The sequence below is a fragment of the Salmo salar genome, chromosome ssa11 (assembly GCF_905237065.1).
Source record: "Salmo salar chromosome ssa11, Ssal_v3.1, whole genome shotgun sequence".
Classification (NCBI taxonomy): domain Eukaryota; kingdom Metazoa; phylum Chordata; class Actinopteri; order Salmoniformes; family Salmonidae; genus Salmo; species Salmo salar.
Window position 1 is genome coordinate 106,755,863 of NC_059452.1, and position 20,528 is coordinate 106,776,390.

A 20,528-nucleotide genomic window follows, 5' to 3' on the forward strand; every position below is an offset into this window, starting at 1 on the left:
ATTGCGTTTTATCGATGGAAATTTGTTTTTAAGGTATCCGTGACCAACAGATGCATAATTATATTCCCAGTCATGTGAAATCCATAGATTTATAATGAATTTATATCAATTTACTGATTTCCTCATATGAACTGTAAATCGGTAAAACAAATGAAATTGTTGCATGTTGCATTTATATTTTGTTCAGTAAAAATATAAACATATTTTAAAAACAAAATATTTATTTCCACACAAGGAATGGTGTGTATAGACAGTATAGACAGTAGTTATATAGGATGGTGTGTATAGACAGTATAGACAGTAGTTATATAGGATGGTGTGTATAGACAGTAGTTATTAAGGATGGGGTGTAGAGACAGTAGTTATATAGGATGGTGTGTATAGACAGTATAGACAGTAGTTATATAGGATGGTGTGTATAGACAGTAGTTATATAGGATGGTGTGTATAGACAGTAGTTATATAGGATGGGGTGTATAGACAGTAGTTATATAGGATGATGTGTATAGACAGTAGTTATATAGGATGGTGTGTATAGACAGTAGTTATATAGGATGGGGTGTATAGACAGTAGTTATATAGGATGGTGTGTATAGACAGTAGTTATATAGGATGGTGTGTATAGACAGTATAGACAGTAGTTATATTGGATGGTGTGTATAGACAGTAGTTATATAGGATGGTGTGTATAGACAGTATAGACAGTAGTTATTTAGGATGGTTGGTATAGACAGTATATCAATAGAAAAGGTGTTTACAAATGAAATGAAATCAAATTGAATTTGTCACATACACATGGTTAGCAGATGTTAATGCGAGTGTAGCGAAATGCTTGTGCTTCTAGTTCCGACCGTGCAGTAATATCTAACAAGTAATCTAACAAATTCACAACAACTACCTTATAAGTCTTTACTGAAGACTTATCTCTTCAGTAGGTCCTATGATTAAGTATAGTCTGGCCCAGGAGTGTGAAGGTGAACGGAAAGGCTGGAGCAACGAACCGCCCTTGCTGTCTCTGCCTTGCCGGTTCCCCTCTTTCCACTGGGATTCTCTGCCTCTAACCCTTTTACAGGGGCTGAGTCACTGGCTTACTGGTGTTCTTCCATGCCGTCCATGGGAGGGGTGCGTCACTTGAGTGGGTTGAGTCACTGACGTGGTCTTCCTGTCTGGGTTGGCGCCCCCCCTTGGGTTGTGCCATGGCGGAGATCGTTGTGGGCTATACTCGGCCTTGTCTTAGGATGGTATGTTGGTGGTTGGAGACATCCCTCTAGTGGTGTGGGGGCTGTGCTTTGGCAAAGTGGGTGGGGTTATATCCTGCCTGTTTGGCCCTGTCCGGGGTATCATCGGATGGGGCCACAGTGTCTTCTGATCCCTCCTGTCTCAGCCTCCAGTATTTATGCTGCAGTAGTTTATGTGTCGGGGGGCTAGGGTCAGTCTGTTACATCTGGAGTATTTCTCTTGTCTTATCCGGTGTCCTGTGTGAATTTAAATATGCTCTCTCTAATTCTCTCTTTCTCTCTTTCTGTCTTTCTCTCGGAGGACCTGAGCCCTAGGACCATGCCTCAGGACTACCTGGTATGATGACTCCTTGCTGTCCCCAGTCCACCTGGCCGTGCTGCTGCTCCAGTTTCAACTGTTCTGCCTGCGGCTATGGAACCCTGACCTGTTCACCGGACGTGCTTGTTGCACCCTCGACAACTACTATGATTATTATTATTTGACCATGCTTGTCATTTATGAACATTTTAACATCTTGACCATGTTCTGTTATAATATCCACCTTGCACAGCCAGAAGAGGACTGGCCACCCCTCATAGCCTGGTTCCTCTCTAGGTTTCTTCCTAAGGTTCTGGCCTTTCTAGTGAGGTTTTCCTAGCCACCGTGCTTCTACACCTGCATTGGTTGCTGTTTGGGGGTTTTAGGCTGGGTTTCTGTACAGCACTTTGAGATATCAGCTGATGTAGGAAGGGCTATTTAAATACATTTGATTTGATTTGATTTATACACACAAGTGTAAAGGAATGAATAAGAATATGTACATAGAAATACAGTGGGGAGAACAAGTATTTGATACACTGCCGATTTTGCAGGTTTTCCTACTTACAAAGCATGTAGAGGTCTGTAATTTTTATCATAGGTACACTTCAACTGTGAGAGACGGAATCTAAAACAAAAATCCAGAAAATCACATTGTATGATTTTTAAGTAATTAATTTGCATTTTATTGCATGACATAAGTATTTGATACATCAGAAAAGCAGAACTTAATATTTGGTACAGAAACCTTTGTTTGCAATTACAGAGATCATACGTTTCCTGTAGTTCTTGACCAGGTTTGCACACACTGCAGCAGGGATTTTGGCCCAAAAACAGGTGAACAGGCCGTGGCTCAGGTGGCTGAGGTCCTTGATGATCTTCTAGATGGTAGTGGGGTGAACAGGCCGTGGCTCAGGTGGCTGAGGTCCTTGATGATCTTCTTGGCCTTCCTGTGACACCTGGTGCTGTAGGTGTCCTGGAGAGCAGGCAGTGTGACCCCGGTGATACATTGGGCTGACCGCATCACTCTCTGGAGAGCCCTGCGGTTGCAGATGGTGCAATTGCCGTACCAGGCAGTGATACAGCCCAACAGGATGCTCTCTATGGTGCATCTGTAGAAGTTTGTGAGGGTTTTAGGGGCCAGGGCAACATTTTTCAGCCTCCTAAGCTGTTCAGCCTTCTTCGCCACACAGTCTGTGTGAATGGACCATTTCAGGTCATCAGTGATGTGGACGCCGAGGAACTTTCACCCTCTCCACTGCGGCCCCGTCGATGTGGATGAGGGTGTGCTCTCTCTGCTGTCTCCTGAAGTCCACAATCAGCTCCTTCGTTTGTTGACATTGAGGGAGAGTTGATATTCCTGGCACCAGTCCGCCAGGGCTCTCACCACCTCCCTGTAGGCTGTCTCATTGTTGTTAGTAATCAGGCCTACTACTGTTGCCTAACTTCACCACCTGGGGTCGGCCCGTCAGGAAGTCCAGGACCCAATTGCACAGGGCGGATTAAGCCTGTAATTGATGAACAGCTTTCTTGCATACTGTAGGTATTCCTGTTGTCCAGATGGGGATAGGGCAGTTTACTGTAGGTAGAGGTCGACCGATTAATCGGAATGGCCGATTAATTAGGGCCGATTTCAAGTTTTCATAACAATCGGTAATCGGTATTTTTGGCCACCGATTTGCCGATTAAAAAATATATATATATTATTATAATTATTATTTTTTTAATGTTTTTTTTTTATATATAAATATTTTTTAACTAGGCAAGTCAGTTAAGAACACATTCTTAATTTCAATGACGGCCTAGGAACGGTGGGTTAACTGCCTTGTTCAGGGGCAGAACGACAGATTTTACCTTGTCAGCTCAGGGATTCAATCTTGCAACCTTACGGTTAACTAGTCCAACGCTCTAACCACCTGCTTTACATTGCACTCCACGAGGAGCCTGCCTGTTACGCGAATGCAGTAAGAAGCCAAGGTAAGTTGCTAGCTAGCTTTAAACTTATCTCATAAAAACAATCAATCAATCAATCATAATCACTAGTTAACTACACATGGTTGATGATATTACTAGTTTATCTAGCCTGTCCTGCGTTGCATATAATTGATGTGGTGCGCATTCGCGAAAAAGGTCTGTCGTTGCTCCAACTTGTACCTAACCATAAACATCAATGTCTTTCTTAAAATCAATACACAAGTATATATTTTTAAACCTGCATCTTTAGTTAACATTGCCTGCTAACATGAATTTATTTTAACTAGGGAAAATGTGTCACCTCTGCAACAGAGTCAGGGTATATGCAGCAGTTTGGGCCGCCTGGCTCGTTGCGAACTGTGAAGACTATTTCTTCCTAACAAAGACAGCCGACTTCGCCAAACGGGGGATGATTTAACAAAAGCGCATTTGCGAAAAAAGCACAATCGTTGCACGACTGTACCTAACCATAAACATCAATGCCTTTCTTAAAATCAATACACAGAAGTATATATTTTTAAACCTGCATATTTAGCTAAATGAAATCCAGGTCAGCAGGCAATATTAACCAGGTGAAATTGTCACTTCTCTTCCGTTCATTGCACGCAGAGTCAGGGTATATGCAACAGTTTGGGCCGCCTGGCTCGTTGCGAATTAATTTGCCAGAATTTTACGTAATTATGACATAACATTGTAGGTTGTGCGATGTAACAGGAATATTTAGACTTAGGGATGCCACCCGTTAGATAAAATACGGAACGGTTCCGTATTTCAGTGAAAGAATAAATGTGATAGTTTCCGGATTCGACCATATTAATGACCTAAGGCTCGTGTTTCTGTGTGTTATTATGTTATAATTAAGTCTATGATTTGATAGAGCAGTCTGACTGAGCGGTGGTAGGCAGCAGCAGGCTCGTAAGCATTCATTCAAAATAGCACTTTCGTGCGTTTTGCCAGAAGCCCTTCGCAATGCATTGCGCTGTTTATGACTTCAAGCCTATCAACTCCCAAGATAAGGCTGGTTTAACCAATGTGAAATGGCTAGCTAGTTAGCCGGGTGCGCGCTAATAGCGTTTCAAACGTCACTCGCTCTGAGACTTGGAGTAGTTTTTCCCCTTCCTCTGCATGGGTAACGCTGCTTCGAGGGTGGCTGTTGTCGATGTGTTCCTGGTTCGAGCCGAGGTAGGAGTGAGGAGAGGGACGGAAGCTATACTCTTACACTGGCAATACTAAAGTGCCTATAAGAACATCCAATAGTCAAAGGTATATGAAATACAAAATCGTATAGAGAGAAATAGTCCTATAATTCCTATAATAACTACAACCTAAAACTTCTTACCTGGGAATATTGAAGACTCATGTTAAAAGGAACCACCAGCTTTCATATGTTCTCATGTTCTGAGCAAGGAACTTAAACGTTAGCTTTCTTACATGGCACATAATGCACTTTTACTATCTTCTCCAACACTTTGTTTTTGCATTATTTAAACCAAATTGAACACGTTTCATTATTTATTTGAGGCTAAATTGATTTTATTGATGTATTACATTAAGTTAAAATAAGTGTTCATTCAGTATTGTTGTAATTGTCATTATTACAAATAAATAAAATAAAAAACCTGCCGATTAATCGGCACCGTTTTTTTTGGGTCCTCCAATAATCGGTATCGGCGTTGAAAAATCATAATCGGTCGACCTCTAACTGTAGGTATTCCTGTTGTCCAGATGGGGATAGGGCAGCGTACTGTAAGTATTCCTGTTGTCCAGATGGGGATAGGGCAGTGTACTGTAAGTATTCCTGTTGTCCAGATGGGGATAGGGCAGCGTACTGTAGGTATTCCTGTTGTCCAGATGGGGATAGGGCAGTGCGATGAATCCGTTGAACTTTCCCCCCCCCCCTTATTCTACCTTTTGGGGAGGTATGCAAATTGTAGTGGGTCCAGGGTGTTGGGTAAGATGGAAGTGATATGATCCTTAAACTAGTCTCTCAAAGCAACGTCAACACACACACACACACACACACACTGTCACGGGCGTCGTAAGGAGTGGGCCAAAATGCAGCGGGTATATTGATCGTCTTCTTTACTTTATTAAAGAAAACACACTTAAACAAAACAAACGACGAAAACCAGTCCAGTAAGGTGCACAGACTATACAGGAAACAACCACCCACAAAACACAAGTGAAAACGAACACACTTAAATATGGCCTCCAATTAGAGACAACAACAACCTAATTGGAGGTCATTGACAAAACTAACATAGAAATAGAAAAGCAAGACAAACACATAGAAATAGATAACCTAGAACATAAACAAAACAAAAAAAACGAAACACACACAAAACAAACAGCCCCTGCCACGCCCTGACCAAAATACAATAACAAATAACCCCTTTTACTGGTCAGGACGTGGCAGGGGTGTGTTTGTTTTGTGTGTTTCTCTCACACTCTCTCTCCCTATATCGTCTGAAGGAATGGGCATGTACACACACACATATTTGATAAAAAAAAATGTTTTACATTTGAGTAATTTAGCAGACGTTCTTATCTGAAACGACTTACAAGTTTGTTCATTCATCTTAAGATAGCTGAGGGGAGACAACCACATATCACAGTCACAGTAAGTACATTTTAACTCAATAAAGTAGACGTCAGTAGAGTCAGAGCTAGAAAGGTAGAAACATTTTACATTTAAAAAAAGGGTGGTGCTCTGTGTTTTCAGAAGATGGACAGGGACTCTGCTGTCCTAGCTTCAGGGGGGAAGATGGACAGGGACTCTGCTGTCCTAGCTTCAGGGGGGAAGATGGACAGGGACTCTGCTGTCCTAGCTTCAGGGGGACGATGGACAGGGACTCTGCTGTCCTAGCTTCAGGGGGGAAGATGGACAGGGACTCTGCTGTCCTAGCTTCAGGGGAAAGATGGACAGGGACTCTGCTGTCCTAGCTTCAGGGGGGAAGATGGACAGGGTCTCTGCTGTCCTAGCTTCAGGGGGGAAGATGGACAGGGACTCTGCTGTCCTAGCTTCAGGGGGGAAGATGGACAGGGTCTCTGCTGTCCTAGCTTCAGGGGGAAGATGGACAGGGTCTCTGCTGTCCTAGCTTCAGGGGAAAGATGGACAGGGACTCTGCTGTCCTAGCTTCAGGGGAAAGATGGACAGGGACTCTGCTGTCCTAGCTTCAGGGGAAAGATGGACAGGGTCTCTGCTGTCCTAGCTTCAGGGGGAAGATGGACAGGGACTCTGCTGTCCTAGCTTCAGGGGGAAGATGGACAGGGACTCTGCTGTCCTAGCTTCAGGGGGAAGATGGACAGGGTCTCTGCTGTCCTAGCTTCAGGGGAAAGATGGACAGGGACTCTGCTGGCCTAGCTTCAGGGGGAAGATGGACAGGGACTCTGCTGTCCTAGCTTCAGGGGGGAAGATGGACAGGGTCTCTGCTGTCCTAGCTTCAGGGGGAAGATGGACAGGGTCTCTGCTGTCCTAGCTTCAGGGGAAAGATGGACAGGGACTCTGCTGTCCTAGCTTCAGGGGAAAGATGGACAGGGACTCTGCTGTCCTAGCTTCAGGGGAAAGATGGACAGGGTCTCTGCTGTCCTAGCTTCAGGGGGAAGATGGACAGGGACTCTGCTGTCCTAGCTTCAGGGGGAAGATGGACAGGGACTCTGCTGTCCTAGCTTCAGGGGGAAGATGGACAGGGTCTCTGCTGTCCTAGCTTCAGGGGAAAGATGGACAGGGACTCTGCTGGCCTAGCTTCAGGGGGAAGATGGACAGGGACTCTGCTGTCCTAGCTTCAGGGGGGAAGATGTTTCCACCATTGGGGTACCAGGACAGAGAAGAGCTGTGACTGGGTTGAGCTGCCCTCCCTGTAGGGGTGGGACGGCCAAGAGACCAGAGTTGGCAGAACGGAGTGCTCAGGTTGGGGTGTAGGGTTGGAGGATAGCCTGAAGATAGGGAGGGGCAGTTCATCTTGCTGCTCCGTAGGTAAACACCATGGTCTTGTAGCAGATGCGAGCTTCTTTAGGAAGACAGTGGAGTATGTGGAGGAGTGGACACACACATCATTGAGATCATCCACAATAAACAGCCAGGCTGACAGCTAGCTACAACTATCAAGGGAAGGTGACTTTTCCTTGCTTTCACAAAATGAAATTATTATTATTATATATTTTTGTTTTAAACTTTGCTATCACCCCAGTGTGGGACCGGTGAGAATATCATGTTACAAAAAGGTGTCTGCTGTTCCAAAAATACCACTTCACCAATCAACGGAGTGAAGCTTGTACTAACCTGCTCTCCCATTCGTTCCTCCCTTCTCTATCTGCTCTCCCATTCGTTCCTCCCTTCTCTATCTGCTCTCCCATTCTTTCCTCCCTTCTCTATCAATGCTCTCCCATTCTATCTATGCTCTATCAATTCTCTCATTCATACTCTCTAATCATTCTCCCTTCTCTCTCTATGCTCTATCAATTCTCTCATTCATACTGTCTAATCATTCTCCCTTCTCTCTCTATGCTCTATCAATTCTCTCATTCATACTCTCTAATCATTCTCCCTTCTCTCTCTATGCTCTATCAATTCTCTCATTCATACTCTCTAATCATTCTCCCTTCTCTCTCTATGCTCTATCAATTCTCTCATTCATACTGTCTAATCATTCTCCCTTCTCTATCTATGCTCTATCCATTCTTTCCTCCCTTCTCTATCTATGCTCTCCCATTCTTTCCTCCCTTCTCTAGCTATGCTCTATCCATTCTCTCATTCATACTGTCTAATCATTCTCCCTTCTCTATCTATGCTCTATCAATTCTCTCATTCATACTGTCTAATCATTCTCCCTTCTCTATCTATGCTCTCCCATTCGTTCCTCCCTTCTCTATCTGCTCTCCCATTCGTTCCTCCCTTCTCTATCTATGCTCTCCCATTCGTTCCTCCCTTCTCTATCTGCTCTCCCATTCTTTCCTCCCTTCTCTATCAATTCTCTCCCATTCTATCTATGCTCTATCAATTCTCTCATTCATACTCTCTAATCATTCTCCCTTCTCTATCTATGCTCTATCAATTCTCTCATTCATACTCTCTAATCATTCTCCCTTCTCTATCTATGCTCTCCCATTCTTTCCTCCCTTCTCTAGCTATGCTCTATCAATTCTCTCATTCATACTGTCTAATCATTCTCCCTTCTCTATCTATGCTCTATCCATTCTCTCATTCATACTGTCTAATCATTCTCCCTTCTCTATCTATGCTCTCCCATTCTTTCCTCCCTTCTCTAGCTATGCTCTATCAATTCTCTCATTCATACTGTCTAATCATTCTCCCTTCTCTATCTATGCTCTATCCATTCTCTCATTCATACTGTCTAATCATTCTCCCTTCTCTCTCTATGCTCTATCCATTCTTTCCTCCCTTCTCTCTCTATGCTCTATCCATTCTCTCATTCATACTGTCTAATCATTCTCCCTTCTCTCTCTATGCTCTATCAATTCTCTCATTCATACTGTCTAATCATTCTCCCTTCTCTATCTATGCTCTCCCATTCTTTCCTCCCTTCTCTCTCTATGCTCTATCAATTCTCTCATTCATACTGTCTAATCATTCTCCCTTCTCTATCTATGCTCTATCCATTCTTTCCTCCCTTCTCTAGCTATGCTCTATCCATTCTCTCATTCATACTGTCTAATCATTCTCCCTTCTCTCTCTATGCTCTATCAATTCTCTCATTCATACTGTCTAATCATTCTCCCTTCTCTCTCTATGCTCTATCCATTCTTTCCTCCCTTCTCTCTCTATGCTCTATCAATTCTCTCATTCATACTCTCTAATCATTCTCCCTTCTCTATCTATGCTCTCCCATTCTTTCCTCCCTTCTCTCTCTATGCTCTATCAATTATCTCATTCATACTCTCTAATCATTCTCCCTTCTCTCTCTATGCTCTATCCATTCTTTCCTCCCTTCTCTAGCTATGCTCTATCCATTCTCTCATTCATACTGTCTAATCATTCTCCCTTCTCTATCTATGCTCTATCCATTCTTTCCTCCCTTCTCTAGCTATGCTCTATCCATTCTCTCATTCATACTGTCTAATCATTCTCCCTTCTCTATCTATGCTCTATCCATTCTTTCCTCCCTTCTCTAGCTATGCTCTATCCATTCTCTCATTCATACTGTCTAATCATTCTCCCTTCTCTATCTATGCTCTATCCATTCTCTCATTCATACTCTCTAATCATTCTCCCTTCTCTCTCTATGCTCTATCCATTCTCTCATTCATACTGTCTAATCATTCTCCCTTCTCTCTCTATGCTCTATCCATTCTCTCATTCATACTGTCTAATCATTCTCCCTTCTCTATCTATGCTCTATCCATTCTCTCATTCATACTGTCTAATCATTCTCCCTTCTCTATCTATGCTCTATCCATTCTCTCATTCATACTCTCTAATCATTCTCCCTTCTCTATCTATGCTCTATCCATTCTCTCATTCATACTCTCTAATCATTCTCCCTTCTCTCTCTATGCTCTATCCATTCTCTCATTCATACTGTCTAATCATTCTCCCTTCTCTCTCTATGCTCTATCCATTCTCTCATTCATACTCTCTAATCATTCTCCCATTCTATCTATGCTCTATCCATTCTTTCCTCCCTTCTCTAGCTATGCTCTATCCATTCTCTCATTCATACTGTCTAATCATTCTCCCTTCTCTCTCTATGCTCTATCAATTCTCTCATTCATACTGTCTAATCATTCTCCCTTCTCTCTCTATGCTCTATCCATTCTTTCCTCCCTTCTCTCTCTATGCTCTATCCATTCTCTCATTCATACTGTCTAATCATTCTCCGTTGTATCAATTCTCTTGTTCATGCTCTAATCATTCTCCCATTCTATCTATGCTCTATCAATTCTCTTAGTCATGCTCTAATCATTCTCCCCAGTTCTCCAGTTAAAACCACCTATAAGGCTGCTGAATAACGGACTATTGGTCTACAATCACTAAGCCTAAAGGGCACTGGGATTGAACTCGTGATGCTCGGAGCTTGCCGCTCAGACCGCTGCCCCACTGCAGATCACAATGCTTTTAGCAAGCCTTGAGAATACTTGATGGCAATAACACTTGTTTTTTTTTTTTTTTTCTTCACTATTTTGTTTTGAGCCATAACCTTTTCCATTCGGAATTAATGTCTTAAGTGTTAACCTTTTGAGTTGTTTCTGTTTATTCCTGTAACCACGCACAATTAACACTGTAATGAATGCGTAAAAAAAATCACAAAAAAAAAGACACTAATCACAAAACGGCAAATGTCAAAGGGAAACTATGAGATCTTGTTGTGTGTAGAGCCCTTAATAAACGCCCAAGAGTCAACATTGGGCGACTCCTGCTGCACATAGACTAACTACAAATTCACGACTGCACGGCTAAAGCCAGAGACTTATTACGGACTTAAACGTTTTACACTAACGTCCTTAACTAAATGAATGTCCTCGTAAGAAGAAAAGTGTTATTAAAGCCTACTACACATTTTCCTCTATTTGATTTCAGACAATTCATAATTAACCGATAATGAGACAACATAATTTGTGTGTGTGTGTGTGTGTGTGTGTGTGTGTGTGTGTGTGTGTGTGTGTGTGTGTGTTTGAAGCGGCAACAACAACCTGCGTACCAGGGAGGATGCCTTGCCTCTGAGGTGTGTGCCGTGCTTTCGGAACCGTTTACCGTTTCATTTCAGAATTTAAAACACACTAAACACGCACGCGCGCGCACGCACGCACACAAACTGCGAGTGTGCGAGCACAAGAAGCCTCCCCCGTAGGCTCTCAAATCACATCCAACAAATTATGCAAATTGTATCGCGTTTAATCCATTGCATTACCACGTATCTGAGACCCTATGCATGACAGGGCACCCCAGCGACACACACACACACACACACACACACACACACACACACACACTCCGACGCATGCGAGACCCCGTGCGTGACAGGACAGTATCCCCCCCCAAGGCGCAGCGTGAAAATAATGCCCACAAATGACCCATGAGACTCTCCACTCTCCTCACGCAGTCTCCATCACCTCATCCCTCCCTCCTCTCTCTCTCTCTCTCTCTCAAACAAACACACGCACACACACCAACATATTTTTTTCCACTCAAAGTTAATAAAAAAACACAGCAGTCGAACCTTTTAGCAGGATCCCGTAGACGGCGCACAGCGTCAGAACCAAATGATGCTGGAGAATCATCCTGTCTTCTTCTCCTTTATCCCTCTCTCTTTCCTCGTGCTCCCGAAAGCCCCGGTGTGTTATCCTGGTGGACTAGCCAAGTCTGTCTTTCGTGTTGCTGGGATATCGGTATATAGGCTCCTCTAATTTAACCGATTAGGTAATAACGTTTTAACGTGGGTTTTTTTTTCTTCCTTTATTTTGTCTAGTCTCCTTGGATAGAAGATGTCCCTTGTAATTCGGTAGAGCACTGATAAGGTGTAACTGCTCCGTAGCTGTGAGAATGAGTCGGTGTGTATTTCCTCCGGTAAGGAGAAGAGATGTTGCCGTAGTCCGCTCTGTTCTCGCACACAGAATCGGAAAAGTGCCGCTTTGAGCTCAGGGAGGAACCAGAGTCTTAGTCCCGCCCTCACTGTGGTGACTGAAAGAGTTGGTTAACCAATCAGGGCCGCCCATGGTTGGGCGCTGTGTGTATATGTGTGTCTGTGTGTGTATATATGTCTGTGTGTGTCTGTGTGTGTATATGTGTGTCTGTGTGTGTGCGTGTGTGTGTGAGTATGTGTGTGTGAGTATGTGTGTGTGAGTGAGGGGATTCGATTAATTTGGCCCGGGCGCCCGGGCAGGATTGTTTTGCACCAGATGAAAATTGATTGCATTCGTTTTGGAAACGGTCTGCCATTCAAAGCCCAAGGCGAAGTCAGCTCAAAAGAAAAGTTAAGTAATTAAGCACGTGGAGTAGGATTCTGTGTTTTTCACATGCAAAAGTGATAGCTTTTGATTAAAATATTTTGTTTGCCTTCCCAATGGAAACTAGTTTGAAAGTTCAAACATATATATTTGATGGAAATGACCGAAAGACTTAGATTTGATTTGAGAAAGGCACACCAAGTGGTGTAAAGTACTTAAGAAAAACATACTTTGAAGTACTACTTAACAGTGGTGGAAAAAGTACCCAATTGTCATACTCAAGTAAAAGTGTAGATACATCAATGGAAAGTTACTCAAGTAAAAGTGAAAGTCACCCAGTAAAATACTACTTAAGTAAAATTCTAAAAGTATTTGGTTCTAAATGTACTTAAGTATCAAAACAATATGTAATTGCTCAAATATATTTTTAAGTATATAAAGTAAAAGCTCTGACGAAGGCCGTTAGGCCGATACGTAAGCTTATTAAATATCAGTGATACTATCAAGAGCAGTGTGCGGTTTCCTTTCCATCCTGTTTCAACTGTTGCCATGCACCTGTAACAAGATTGCTCAGATGTGCGAGTGCCTTTTGAATCTAAGTATATAAAGTAAAAGTGTGAATCATTTCAAATTCCTTCTATGAAGCAAAGCAGGTGGCACCATTTAATTTGTAATTTTTAAATGAAACATAATTTAAAAAAAATATGCATTTGTGTTTTAATGAGTTTGCCAGATCAGAGGCAAAAGAGATGGCCATGTGTTTTCTTGATAACTGTGTGAATTATACCATTTTCCTGTCCTGCTAAGCCTTCAAAATGTAACAAGTACTTTTGGGTGCCAGGTAAAATGTATGAAGTAAAAAGTACATTATTTTCTTTAGGAATGTAGTGAAGTAAAAGTTGTCAAAAACATAAATAGTAAAGCAAAGTACAGATACCGCCCCCGCCCCCCCCCCCCAAAAAACGGACTAAAGTAGTACTTCAAAGTATTTTTTACTTAAGTACTTTACACCACTTCTACTTAAGTACTTTACACCACTGCTACTTAAGTACTTTACACCACTTCTACTTAAGTACTTTACACCACTTCTACTTAAGTACTTTACACCACTGCTACTTAAGTACTTTACACCACTTCAACTTAAGTACTTTACACCACTTCTACTTAAGTACTTTACACCACTTCTACTTAAGTACTTTACACCACTGCTACTTAAGTACTTTACACCACCTCTACTTAAATACTTTACACCACTGCTACTTAAGTACTTTACACCACTTCTACTTAAGTACTTTACACCACTTCTACTTAAGTACTTTACACCACTGCTACTTAAGTACTTTACACCACTTCTACTTAAATACTTTACACCACTGCTACTTAAGTACTTTACACCACTTCTACTTAAGTACTTTACACCACTGCTACTTAAGTACTTTACACCACTGCTACTTAAGTACTTTACACCACTTCTACTTAAATACTTTACACCACTGCTACTTAAGTACTTTACACCACTTCTACTTAATTACTTTACACCACTGCTACTTAAGTACTTTACACCACTTCTACTTAAGACAGACAGTGTCTAATGCATGCGTTGTTTTCCTCAGATTGCAGTCTGAGTGTCCACATCTAGTTCAACAGCAGCTTGAGTCGGTTTGGTTCATGAAATAATATAAATACATTTTAAGATTTCATAAGATGGGATTGATTATTATCTTATGAAATAACACATATTTAGACAATAGGGCTTTGTTTCAATGTGCTATTTAAAAAAAAAAATGTTAAAAAAAAACGTATATATTCTTGTACATTGTGGACAATTCTCTGATGTACAGTTGAAGTCGGAAGTTTACATACACCTTAGCCAGATACATTTAAACTCCGTTTTTTTTAACAATTCCTGACATTTTAATCCTCGTAAAAATTCTCTGTCTAAGGTCAGTTATGATCACCACCTTGTTTTAAGAATGTGAAATGTCAGAATAATAGTCGAGAGAATGATTTATTTCAGCTTTTATTTCTTTCATCACATTCCCAGTGGGTCAGAAATTTACATACACTCAATTAGTATTTAGTATCATTGCCTTTAAATTGTTTAACTTGGGTCAAACGTTTCAGGTAGCCTTCCACGAGCTTCCCACAATAAGTTGGGTGAATTCTGGCCCATTCCTCCTGACAGAGCTGGTGTAACTGAGTCAGGTTTGTAGGCCTCCTTGCTCGCACACGCTTTTTCAGTTCGTGTGTATAGACGGACCAAGGCACAGCGTGAGTAGTGTTCCACATCTTTATTATAAAGTGAAACTTAGCCAAATACAAAACAAACAATAAATGAATAAACGAACCGTGACTACAGAGTTGCTACATGCACTAACTCAAAACAATATCCCATAACCCACAGGTGGAAAAAATTCTACTTAAGTATGATCCCCAATTAGAGACAACGATAGCCAGCTGTCTCTAATTGGGAATTATACCAAACACCCAAACATAGAAAAAGTAAACTAGAACCCCACATAGAAAATAATAACTAGAAAAAACCCCGGTCACGCCCTGACCTACACTACCATAGAAAATAAGAGCTCTCTATGGTCAGGACGTGACATCTATAGAATTGAGGTCAGGGCTTTGTGATGGCCACTCCAATACATTGACTTTGTTCTCCTTAAGCCATTTTGCCACAACTTTGGAAGTATGCTTGGGGTCATTGTCCATTTAGAAGACCCATTTGCGACCAAGCTTTAACTTCCTGACTGATGTCTTGAGATGTTGCTTCAATATATTCACATAATTTTCCTGCCTCATGATGCCATCTATTTTGTTAAGTGCACCAGTCCCTCCTGCAGCAAAGCACCCCCACAACATGATGCTGCCACCCCCGTGCTTCACTGTTGGGATGGTGTTCTTCGGCTTGCAAGCCTCCCCTTTTTCCTCCAAACATAACAATGGTCATTACGGCCAAACAGTTCTATTTTTGTTTCATCAGACCAGAGGACATATCTCCAGAATGTACAATCTTTGTCCCCATGTGCAGTTGCAAGCCATAGTCTTGCTTTTTTTATGGTGGTTTTGGAGCAGTGGCTTCTTCCTTCCTTCGATATAGGACTCGTTTTACTGTGGATACAGATACTTTTGTACCTGTTTCCTCCAGCATCTTCACAGGCGGCAAGGTAGCATGGTGGTTAGAGCATTGGGCTAGTAACTGAAAGGTTGCAAGTTTGAATCCCTGAGCTGACAAGGTACAAATCTGTCATTCTGCCCCCTAAACAAGGTAGTTAACCCACTATTCCTAGGCTGTCATTGAAAAGAAGAATTTGTTCTTAACTGACTTGCCTAGTTAAATAAAATTAATACATAAAAAAAAATATCCTTTGCTGTTGTTCTGGGATTGATTTTCACTTTTTGCACCAAAGTACGTTCATCTCTAGGAGACAGAACGTGTCTCCTTCCTAAGCGGTATGACGGCTGCGCTGTCCCATGGTGTTTATACTTGCGTACTATTGTTTGTACAGATGAACGTGGTACCTTCAGGTGTTTGGAAATTGCTCCCAAGGATTAACCAGACTTGTGGAAGTCAACTTTTATTTTCTGAGGTCTTGGCTGATTTCTTTTGATTTTCCCATGATGTCAAGCAGAAAGGCACTGGGTTTGAAGGTAGGCCTTGAAATACATCCACAGGTACATCTCCAATTGACTCAAATCAAATCAAATCAAAATTATTTTTATATAGCCCTTCGTACATCAGCTGATATCTCAAAGTGCTGTACAGAAACCCAGCCTAAAACCCCAAACAGCAAGCAAAGCATGTGAAAGAAGCACGGTGGCTAGGAAAAACTCCCTAGGAAAAACTCCCTAGAAAGGCCAAAAACCTAGGAAGAAACCTAGAGAGGAACCAGGCTATGAGGGGTGGCCAGTCCTCTTCTGGATGTGCAGGGTGGATATTATAACAGAACATGGTCAAGATGTTAAAATGTTAAAATGTTCATAAATGACCAGCATGGTCAAATAATAATAATCATAGTAGTTGTCGAGGCTGCAACAAGCACGTCCGGTGAACAGGTCAGGGTTCCATAGCCGCAGGCAGAACAGTTGAAACTGGAGCAGCAGCACGGCCAGGTGGACTGGGGACAGCAAGGAGTCATCATACCAGGTAGTCCTGAGGCATGGTCCTAGGGCTCAGGTCCTCCGAGAGAAAGACAGAAAGAGAGAAAGAGAGAATTAGAGAGAGCATATTTAAATTCAATAAATGATGTCAATTAGCCTAACAGAAGCTCCTAAAGCCATGACATCATTTTCTGGAATTTTCCAAGCTGTTTAAAGGCACAGTCAACTTAGTGTATGTAAACTTCTGACCCACTGGAATTGTGAAACAGTGAATTATACGGGAAATAATCTGTTTGTAAACAATTGTTGGAAAAATTACTTTTGTCATACCCAAAGGAGTCCTAACTGACTTGCCAAAACTATAGTTTGTTAACAAGAAATTTGTGGAGTGGTTGAAAAACAAGTTTTAAAGATAAACTTCTCCTTAATGCAACCGCTGTGTCAGATTTAAAAAAAGCTTTACGGCGAAAGCACGCCATGCGATAATCTGAGTACAGCGCTCAGACACCAAAACAACAAGCCATACAGATACCCGCCAAGTTGTGGAGTCAACAAAAGTCAGAAATAGCGTTATAAATATTCACTTACTTTTGATGATCTTCATCGGAATGCACTCCCAGGAATCCCAGTTCCACAATAAATGTTTGTTTTGTTCGATAAAGTTAATCTTTATGTCCAAATACCTCCTTTTTGTTTGCGCATTTAGTTCACTAATCCAAATGCACAAAGCGCGGGCACTAAGTCCAGACGAAAAGTCAAAAAAGTTCAATTAAAGTTCATAGAAACATGTCAAATGATGTATATAATCAACATTTAGGATGTTTTCATCATAAATCTTCAATAATATTCCAACCGGACAATTCCGTTGTCATTAGAAGGGAAAGGGAACGACCGTCGCACTCACGGCCACGCGTGAGACTAAACTAAAGGCTTTCAGCCTGACCACTTGTTGAAGCAGCTCTTATTCGCTCCCCTTTCACAATAGAAGCATGAAACAACTTTCTAAAGACTGTTGACATCTAGTGGAAGCCTTTGGAAGTGCAATCTCACCCCATTTACACTGGATATTGGATAGGCAATCACTTGAAAAACTACAAACCTCAGATTTCCCACTTCCTAGTTGGATTCTTTTCAGGTTTTCACCTGCCATATGAGTTCTGTTATACTCACAGACATCATTCAAACCGTTTTAGAAACTTCAGACTGTTTTCTATCCAAATCCACTAATAATATGCATATCCTAGCTTCTGGGCCTGAGTAGCAGGCAGTTTACTCTGGGCACGCTTTTCATCCAGATGTGAAAATACTGCCCCCTAGCCCAAAGAGGTTTTAATGACTCAAACCTAAGTGTATGTAAACTTCCGACTTCAACTGTATGTTCTGAAATGCAGTCAGTACAAATGAATGATTCTAATTCAATGTTGTTCCTTGATGGTGTGTAGGAAAGGGAGGGGCTTGGATGGTCATGATGACAAAAATAATGTAAGCAAAATGAAATTAGGATGTCACTAACATAAAACATGACCCAGCTACGCGGTCAATCCCCCAACCCGGCTGCGGGGTCAATCCCCCAACCCGGCTGCGGGGTCAATCCCCCAACCCGGCTGCGGGGTCAATCCCCCAACCCGGCTGCGGGGTCAATCCCCCAACCCGGCTGCGGGTTCAATCCCCCAACCCGGCTGCGGGTTCAATCCCCCAACCCAACACACTGGGTTGTTTTAACACAGAAATACAGTCTAATTTACCCCACAGCTGCGGGGTCAATCCCCCAACCCAATGTGCTGGGTTAGAAGCATAACCCAACTCCAGTGAGATTAATTATCCCAATGTTGTGTTTGTCCAGAATTGACCCAGTGCCAGTTGTCAAAATGAACCCATTTTTTTTGTGTAACAAATTCATTTTGAAAAAGTAATATCATAACAACATTTCTAGCTTTTTTAAGATGCCAAAATACAAAATATTCTGTAATTGTTTTCACTATCGAAATTTTGTTTGTTTTCTGATTGTTTCAACAAGCTTTGGACGAAGGATCGCTATCTCCAAAGTTCATTCAAATAGTTCAGAACTGGGTTTGATTTCATTTATGTTTTAGTTATAACAATTTTGTTAATTAACTTTTAAACTTGCAGTAGTTGAAATCTATTGCTCAGTTATCACTTTGCGCATCAAAATAATTCTGTAGCTGTCCCTTTAAACAGCCTACAGTCAACATTCCCATAGAGTTCACATTTCTCTCATGTAAATGTTGTATCTACATAAACATATTAAATGAACAATTTGGGAAATATCCAGTGTTTGCTCTTCACGATTCTTTCATTGCTACTTCAGCTTGTATTGGATTTATTTTTATCTGTTAATACATTAATATAATATATTAATATATATTTACTACATAATTACTTAATTTTAGAACGTTTCGGGTTTTTTTCTCTGAGCAGTAAGTTAATTTAAAGTTATGTGAATTGGTTTATGTGTAGATACACACAGTAACCAAAATCCTGATCTAATTTGCATATTGATACTGATTTCTCAGAATTGATTTCCCAGAATTAATTTCCCAGAATTGATTTCACAGAATTGTTTGCCAGAAATTCACAAGTCGTCACAAAATGTACCCCAACAGTTTACCGCAAAACTAATTTGCATGTGAAAATATGAGCTTGCCGCAAATTTGCGACAAATTGGTCAAAGGTTTGCCACAACTGTTTGCTGGAAGCCTGTTATTGAACTCAACCTGTAGGAGGTTTGTTTGTTGTTATTGACTGGAGGGGAAACAGCTGCGGGCAAAGTTCTGACAGATCGGTTCCCAAGGGAACAAACTTTTCAGGTTTTCGCCGATGACCCTCTCTGCAGACTGGACAATAAGTTGCCATTTGCCCTTGCAGTGGGATCCAAACCCAACGGTGATGTAAGAGGTGAGGATGGACTCAACGATTGATGTAAAAAATTAATAAAAAACGATCAGCATTGACTGGGAGGATAGAGTTTTTATATCCGCTGGTGTGCCTTCTTGGTGACCGCTGCGATGTTGTCCTCCCACTAGGGGATGGGATAGCTCGGTTAGCCAATGTGCGGGAGCACTGCTTGGTCGGCCCAATTGAGGTAGTATGTACATGAATGTACAGTTAAAGTATTATGACTGTGATATGTTGTTGTTTATCTACCTTAGTTGACAGCAAATCACTAGATATTCGACATGTACATGTACAGTGAGTTCCAGTATTGAGACAGTGGCTCACCGACTTGACAGCTCTAACGCAGTTCCACCAGCTACGCGTGTGTAGACTATCGCATGTTTATGCTTGATCTGATTGAATCTAGGCCTTCATGTCAAGTGTCCCTGAGCACTGCTACTTTTTTAGTTGGTGTTGTCAGTATCACAATTACTGACTTGGTTCTGGGCAACTTTTTATCAAAGTGTATAATTGGAGTCTCGCCTGGTGGCGAAGCAGGAAATGCATGTTCATCGAAGAGGTTCTGACGCTTTTATCAAAAATGTAAAAAAAATGTCAATCTAAATGTGAAAGTTTATGTGATCGCGTAAAACTTTATATAATCCCCCCCCAAAAAACACAACTATAAACACAGTTTCACAATTATTTCAGAGCAGAAAATCCACATCATCACGTGAAATGTTCAAAAAACACCTTTCAGGTTTTCAGATGATTTCACAAGTGCAAAAAAACACGTGTAAAGGTCACGTCAAATCATTTGATTTTCATCATGTGAAATCATAAATTAATGTCAAACAGCAGGGCAATACATGGGCTATCGAATTCTCCCTGTCACCATGTTGGTTTACAAAAAAAACCAAAAAAACGTCCAATAAATCTACAGTCTGTATAAAGTTGTTCGTTCAATGGTCATTTGGAATGGAAAGGAACTCTATACAATAAGAAAACAGCAGCTCTGCTTATCCACCATTCAGTCACCCAGTCTGTCCATTCAGAAAGCCAGTACTGTAACTCCAATGAGTACTACTGCCACACACACACACACACACACA

General features: G+C 41.5%; 1 protein-coding gene across 1 annotated transcript in view; it reads right to left on the reverse strand.

Annotated features, from left to right (window-relative positions):
• The window catches only part of LOC106563906 (cell adhesion molecule 2), a 678,742-nt gene extending 666,636 nt beyond the window's left edge, over positions 1-12,106 (reverse strand). Inside the window, exon 1 of the mRNA XM_014129855.2 lies at positions 11,688-12,106. Within this exon, the coding sequence (XP_013985330.2) occupies positions 11,688-11,748 (61 nt within the window). The 5' untranslated portion in view covers positions 11,749-12,106. The remainder of the gene's footprint in view (positions 1-11,687) is intronic.
• Positions 12,107-20,528: the final 8,422 nt, after the last annotated feature.